Raw genomic sequence first — 7,763 nt, 5'->3', positions numbered from 1 at the left:
GCAAGCATTTTGTAAGAAGAGTGATTAAGGACTTTTACAGAAACTGGTGTTATGGTGGTGAGACATTACCGCTGAAATAGGATGGATTTTCTGCTCTAGTGGCGATGTTTTTCATTCTTCTCAGGTTCTGATGGCTCACGTTTCTTGAGAAATCCTGATTTTATTTCTGCTTCCTATCTGATGCAGTCGGGGAATCTCCCCTCACACATTCCTGCCTTCCTGTTTCCTCGGTTTGGTTCTTCCCTCCTCCCTCTTCTCCTCCAGGGTCCCTCCCTCCCTCTCCTTTCTGGTCTGAACTGGCGAGCTTCTCGATGCTTCCTGCCACAGATGACTCACTGTGTTGGTATGTCGAGAAAGAAAAGGAGGAGGAGGTGTGGGGAGAGGAAAACCTCTTTGTCCTCTTTACCCCGTCTCTCCTTTCGACTCTTCACCTCTGACAGGATCGCTCTTTAAGTCCTTGACTCTTTGTTTTGCCTGCAACTGATCAAAATGTTAGGCCACGAGTCATGTTTACTGTCACGTGGGTTACAGCAAAGTGGCCGCGATCCAGTGATCCAGTGATCCAGTGATCCAGTGGAGAAAAGTAAGAGTTGTTGTAGCAACAAATACAAAATCTCTCTTATTTATATGAAGATAAGAGACACCTGTTGGGTCATGCAGAATCTGTCCAACACTTTGGTCCAGATGAAACTCTTTTCTCGTGTGTGTGTGTGTGTGTGTGTGTGTGTGTGTGTGTGTGTGTGTGTGTGTGTGCGTGTGTGTGTGCGTGTGCGTGTGCGTGTGTGTGTGTGTGTGTGTGTGTGTGTGTTTACCAGTGAGATAATATGGATGAAGAGTGTTTGGACTAACTGCTTGTTGTGTGTAAAGAGCTATCACGCGAGGAAGCTGAGTGGAGAGTTTCCACTGAGGTGAACGCATGTGTGTGTGTGTGTGTGTGTGTGTGTGTTGGGGGGGGGGGGGCAGGCAACCACAGCTTCCGATTAGCAGCTGGCTGATGATGTCACTCCTAACCCCTAACACAAACATTAACAGTTTTCTATTAATAGAAATAATAAAAAATAATTTAAAGTGAGTTCTGTTGCAACTGCAGCTGTTTATTACTATTATTACTATTATTATTATTATTATTATTATTATTATTATTATTTCAGGTGTGCTGTTGGCAGGAGTGTGAGTGTGTGTGTGTGTGTGTGTGTGTGTTATCACACTGTGGTCGACCTCAGCAGATGCAGCCTGTTAGTCCGACAGTCGACAGTCAATGGAACAACATGAGGAACCACAACAACAACAACAATAACAGCACGTCACAATGATAAAACACACACATCTGGAAACAGCTGCACGACACTGTGGATCATAAATAACACACACTGTCCTTCCATATGACCTCATGCAGCTGCCTGGTGGCGCCTGTCCATTTTATTCCACCATATTTTCTAATTCAGAGTTGATTTCCAAACTTAGAGACAGACTTTTCCAAATCTTCACAAAACATCCGACATATTTCACTTCCGGGTCAAACCTTTTGTTGGATGCAGAAAACGGACGGTTGCTCAAACTGATGTCGAAGGTCATAAAATGAGATGGTGTTTATTTTTGAATGTCCAGCATTGAAACAACAGACTTGTGAACAGCTGACTTGTGAGCTTGTGAAGTGACAGGACGTGATAGCGGACTGAGTTATCAGTCCGTGTGTTATCGGTGCGGTTGGCGGTTTAGATACGAACTCTCATGTAAATAACAGTTTGGTGAGTAAACTGCGTTCGTCTGACCTTGACTGGACGTACCCACAATCCACCGGGAGTTGTTCAACACAAACAAACAGCGTGAAGATCTGTTTCACAGGCAGGAGACACGAAGCAAGAGGCAGAGCAACAACACAAAGGAAGAATAAAAGAGTCTCTAGACTTTGTTTTACTGAGATGGTGGAGGGACCCATCAGTCAGGGAATTCAAGATATTTTCAAAAATGTGCTGGAGTAAGACGTGTAAATGGTAATATGTTCATCAGACCTACAGATACAGACGAAGAGACAGAAGATTTCTCTTATTAATATTTCCTGGAGTATTAGCTCCCAGTTGGAATAAATAAAGAGATGTTAAGAGAAAGATTGAACCGAACTCATATTCATATTTTAACATCTTTTCAGTGAACTAGCGTTATTTTTTTATGATGTAACGTTGCTGAAAACTGGAGGAGAAGAATGTGACTGAAGGTAATTTTCCACTGCAGTCGTAGCCGCTTGAAACCAGGTGAGATAATGAGGCTCAGGCAGGTTCAGACCGGACTGATCTGATCTCCGTCTTTACTGCTCACCTGGTGGTTTACAGCAACATGCTTACAGAAGGAGTCTGCTTTCAAACTGTTGTTTCACTTTAATGAAATGCTGTTTCAGTTTTATAAAGTGTGACTCATTCATCACCTTTTTGTTGAAATGAATATCACACGTCCTTTTTTTATACACAAATTGCCGACCTGCACTTTTCCATCGGTGGCAGGAATTAAGAGAAACTTTGACTTCAGTGTTCGACTGAACTGAAAGCTGCAAACACACAATCACACAGGCAAAGATCAACAGGTGAACCTTTACCTGGAGCTACAGTGATGGACCACATGGACATGGACAGGTGACAAGAAGTGGACTCTCTGCAGAAGTCACAGCAGCCGATAGTAAATACAACAATCAATGAAAATGGCAACCCATGCAATACAAGCAGAGCAGGTTTCTGACACAACTTCACCTTCTCCAGTGACACCTGAAGTATACAGAAGACTCTGATGAAGGCCTCGGGCTGAAACACTCCTACGCAAGAAAACACAAGTACACGGGTTAGTGCCAACGCCACTGTTTGTCACCCTCAGAGAGAGAGGAGTGGGAGGGCGCTGGGAGTCCGACAGGGTGGCCGGAGCCTCCTGTCACGTGATACAAAGATCAGTTCAATTCACACCAGCGACTTCACGGCACCAAACCAACCGATCGTCTGCAGGACTTCTTGTTCTTTTTGACTTCAGCTTGTCGAGTCCTGTCCTAGTTTCACTGCAAACACACTGCAGGTGGAACCAGGAAGCAGAGAGTCGTGATGCTCACCTGAGTTCAGAGCGTCCGACTGTTTCAGGCTCTCACTGTGATCTTTGTGTTCAGATTGGTGACATCGATGTCTCACCGAACTAACCTGCCGCGCAAAGCTAAGCTCTATAGATAAGACCCAGGTAATGAAAGACAGTCAGAACACGTTCAGGTTCTGGTCCGGCCCTGCGAGCTGATCGGAGGCTCGTTGCTGAGGGTTACTGTCCTCTACAGCTCGTCCTCTCACGAACACAAACCTCTGTCATTGTAACAAAGTTGAACAACTATTACTTTATTGTCATATAACGAAACAATAACATGTCACATGAAGATTCAGCAGCATGACAGCGTCCGTTTCCTGTCTGAGTGTGAAGTTGTTAGAGGAGGAAACCAGAAACAGACTCGATGAACAACTGAAGCTGTGACTGAAAGTGAAGAGCTGGAAACGCCTTCATGTCTTCATCATTTTTATCCAACGTTTTGACTGTGAACTGTAAAAACTCTTCAGTCCTCTTTTGATGAGCTGTGACTTTAACCTGCGATGGTCTGTGGGCTTGAATAAACAACCATATTTGAGTGATAAAAAACACTGTCCTTGTCTAAACATATGAACTTGCTTCTGGAACAGAACCAGGAAGCTCCAGTTTCTCCTGGGCTCTCTATAAAACCTACATATGAACACATATGAAAGCGGTTCAACTCATATCTGAAAATATCAGAGTTAACGTGTTTGTTTCTGTTCACACTGTCAACGAGACACAGAACCCAGTTTCTCACGCCCCCCCCCCCTCCTCATACCTGTCGTATTACCCGTCAAAGTGTACATGAGTGGTACGTGAGGATGTCGTCATGGCAACCTCCGACATCAACATCAACAGGTGTTCCCCCGAGGCCCCGAGGCGACGGTTGGCCTCAGCCGGCGAGCCGCAGCAGGGTGACCTCATCCCAACACAGCAGCTCTCTCTGTGAGGTAAGAAGCATGTTACTGTATATTAATCATTAGAACAACAGTCTGCAGGGTTTTACTCATCCCGGGATGAAGCTGTGATGTAACCTGAAGCTGCAGCAGCTCCACACCGACGGCCTCGTGACTCACAGAGAAAAGTGAAAAAATGAAAGTGAGTCTGCGGAGGAAGGTTTTCATCACAGTCTGCAGAAATCCCTCCGACCGAAGCTGAATCCCAAATATCTGCAATATCTATTAGCACCGTTTCAGAGGCAGCGACCTCCCCTCACTGTGACAGCGTGCCCATCAACCTGCTGCTAACAGCCTCGACTCCACATGCTGAACCTGCTGCAGGGATCTGCTCCCATCCAGGAGCGTCAGGAGGATTCATCAGGTCTGGCTCACAGTCTGCCTGAAGTGTTAAGACCAGTTTCTGTGATGCTTTCTGCAAAGATTAATATTCAAAATAGCAGAAAAACGTTTAGCCTTAAAAGTGTTGCCTGAGGTCAAATGTGGTCGTTTCAAGTGTGAAGTGATTTGTGTTTTGAAGCTTATTTGCAGGACTATGTTGGTCTTTTCCCAGATTCTGAGACTGTAATTAAAGCTCGCAAATGACGCAGATGTGTTGATTATGATCCAATGCAGAAACATCTCATAACTAATTAGACTAATTCATTAGATGTTTAGATGAAATGAAAAAACATTGTGTGCACGTGAGTGAAAAGGCAGGAAACATGAACTTCTTTTCGACATTTTTTATTCAAATTATTAATCAATAAATAGCAAATAATAGAATAAATAACTAAATAAGACATTTACACAACAGACAGTGTCGGTTTCAGCTGGCTGGCCTACAGGAAGGACAGTTTTCAACTTCTAAAACATCCAGTTTGCCCGCAGGCCTGTTAGTGCAGGTTCAAGTGTTCAAGTGTCAGGTTTTTCAAAGTGTTCACAGTTTTTCTTTCTTTCTTTCTTTCTTTCTTTCAAGTGTCCCATTCCAGACTGTGTCCTCCGCTCTCAGGGGGACTGCTGGCAGGGTGAAGCCGGCGCTCGGAGCTCCCTCCCCGGCTGCGCCGCGCTGGGCGCACCGCTGTCCTCCGGAAGCTACTCAGGATCAACTCCAGCTCGGCTCATTTTCGATCCCAGAAGCCCAGACTCGGGGCGGTTTACAGTTAAACCGGTCCCGGGAGTCTAGTTTTCGCTGCCCAGCCTGTGGTAGACCAGCAGAGCCACCATGTAGCTCTTCCCGGCGCTCTGCTCGAACGACCGGCTGGTCTCTGTCTCCTCGCCGGGCTTGGGGCAGGTGGTGTTCGGGATGATCTGGTCGCTGGATGAGCTGTCGTCCTCGCAGCTGGTCGGCGAGGCTGACAGGAGCTCGGAGCTGGCGCTGAGGTCTGTGAGCGCCCGCTCCTCCGCAGACTGGAAGGGGAAGCCCTGGTAGTCGCTGACCGGGCTGTCGGGGCTGCCCAGCTGCGTCTCGGCGCAGGGCTCCTCGGTGTAGATCTGCCACAGCACCACCAGGCACAGGATGACCAGCCAGCGCTTGGCCTGGCACTTCTCAGGTGGTGGGAGGTGCATGCGGACTTTAGCGGGGTACATAACCCGGGTGCAGCGCTTCTTCGGCCGGATGGGCACGCAGGAGCGCACGGCGGTGGCCTGAGCCGGTATCCGCTCGAAGGTGAAGACCTCGGGCTCCGTGCTGCGGGTCGCCATCCTGGAGGAGGCGAAGCTCTCCCGCTTCACCGTCAGGGTCACGCTGTCTGATCGTGAGTACATTTTCTTTGACTTGTCTGTCGCTGTCTCGGCTTCTGTGATTCCCTCTCGGAGCTTTGTGAAAGTCAGGTCTGCTCGAGCCTCGGGGAGCTCACACTTTATATCTTCTAGTTCAGGTTGTGTCTTTAGAGACGCCCATACACAGCAGGCCACTCCCTGAGGCCCAGCCGACGCACCTTATTGCTCAAGTGGGAAAAAACAGAGACATTTGCATATTTCTCCGTTGGAGGCCGAGACTCTGGACCCGGAGGACCAGAAGCTGAATCATCAGGGTTTGGTGAAATAATGACACTGAACTATGCGGACTATGTGCTTTAAATGTCTTTATTATGAAAATATGATAAATATGATCATAAGCTATGATCATGTAGCAACGTCAGCTTCACGTTGTCCACATGTTGTCCACATGTTGTCCACATGATGTCCACATAATGTCCACATGATGTCCACATGTTGTCCACATGTTGTCCACATGATGTCCACATGTTGTCCACATGTTGTCCACATGATGTCCACATGTTGTCCACATAATGTCCACATAATGTCCACATGTTGTCCACATGATGTCCACATGATGTCCACATGTTGTCCACATGATGTCCACATGTTGTCCACATAATGTCCACATGATGTCCACATGATGTCCACATGTTGTCCACATAATGTGCAGTCATTCAGAGGTCCTGTAAGCTTTCAGTTGACTGTAAACACACAGACAGAAGAACATGTGGGAGTTTCTCTGCTGGAAACTTCTTCAAATCTTCCAGTTCAGACTGAACCTGAACTGAAGCCTGAAGAACGAATGAATGAATGAATGAATGAATGAATGAATGAATGACCTCAGGTGGAGCAGGCGGATGTTGGATGTGTCATGTAGATGATGTCAACAACATAGAGAAAATGCACCACACTAGTTACGGTGTAACGTTGGTCTTTCATGAGGAAACTTCCTAAACTCTGAGATTACACCAGAAAGTGAAAACAGAGTCTGAGATTAAAAAGTCAAACTTTATAATGAAATGACATCTTGCCAGCAGTGATGATGGCGTGAAGAGTCGCCTGAGAGGAGCCACCTGAACACTGAGACAAAGATCCATGAAATAGTTGTTGTGGTCATTTAGTTGAAGAGAATATTAAGTAGAAATCGCTCGTCTCAGGATGAATCTGTGGTTTTCTTCACTGTGAGAATAAGTTCAGGAATATAAAACCCTAAAACTAACAAACAGTCCAGTTATGTTTCTGTCATGTTCCTCTGAATGATGCTGTGATTACTGTGTTATTATTTATTAATAATGGTGGAACTTCTTCAGACCTTAATTGTCTCTAAGAGTCACAACATTTACTATTTAATAACCATCTGGTCTTGTTTTCCAAGTTATTCAACTTTAACACATTCGACAATCGGAACAAAGTCACTGGAAGCATCTTTAGAATTAAAGAAGCTCTTTATTAAAAGGTCGATCCCTGAAAGCAGCCGTCTGATTGTTTTAATTGATTCTAAAAATATCTCTTCTTGCCTGAAACTGTAGTTTTGGTAGTTTCCCGCCTTGTGACTTCGGTCACTCGGAGCTGTGAGCTCATTCTGAATGCTGAAATCACAGTTTGATGAGAGGAAGTCACTTTATTTTAATGTCGTGATTTCTAAATGAATCGTGCAGTTCTGCAGCTCATCCAGAAAGATTTTCTGAACTGGGGTCAGGTTTGTGTTTCTAAGTGTTCACTTGAATCACTCAGAGACAAAATGTCCACATGTCATCATTTCAGGGCTCGTGGCAGTTTGTGTCAGTGTGTCCAGGAGTTCCCACGCAGCTTCCAGTGACTGGAAATGACATGAATGGCCCTTCTGGCTGTTAAATATGTAAATAAGTTGAAATTTGTGGCAGCAAAGATGGAAAACTGTGAATGAAGCGACGTCAGAGTAACTGGGAACAGAAAGCAGAGCGTTCGTGTGATTTGCAGAAATACAACAAACTAAAT

The 7,763-nt window shown here is 45.7% G+C and overlaps 1 protein-coding gene across 1 annotated transcript; it reads right to left on the bottom strand.

Moving 5' to 3' along the window:
- Positions 1 to 4,753: 4,753 nt before the first annotated feature.
- On the bottom strand, positions 4,754 to 5,871 carry ier3 (immediate early response 3). Its single transcript, XM_070904351.1, has one exon. The coding sequence runs from the start codon at positions 5,787 to 5,789 to the stop codon at positions 5,205 to 5,207; it is 585 nt and encodes a 194-aa protein (XP_070760452.1). The 5' UTR covers positions 5,790 to 5,871; the 3' UTR covers positions 4,754 to 5,204.
- Positions 5,872 to 7,763: the final 1,892 nt, after the last annotated feature.

This window comes from Enoplosus armatus, chromosome 4 (genome assembly GCF_043641665.1).
Source record: "Enoplosus armatus isolate fEnoArm2 chromosome 4, fEnoArm2.hap1, whole genome shotgun sequence".
Classification (NCBI taxonomy): domain Eukaryota; kingdom Metazoa; phylum Chordata; class Actinopteri; order Centrarchiformes; family Enoplosidae; genus Enoplosus; species Enoplosus armatus.
Note: the sequence above shows the minus strand (reverse complement) of the source record. Positions and strands in the feature narration are given on the sequence as shown.

Coding starts and splice junctions, on each gene's coding strand:
- ier3 (XM_070904351.1), bottom strand. CDS start 5,789: ATGTACTCACGATCAGACAGCGTGACCCTGACGGTGAAGCGGGAGAGC.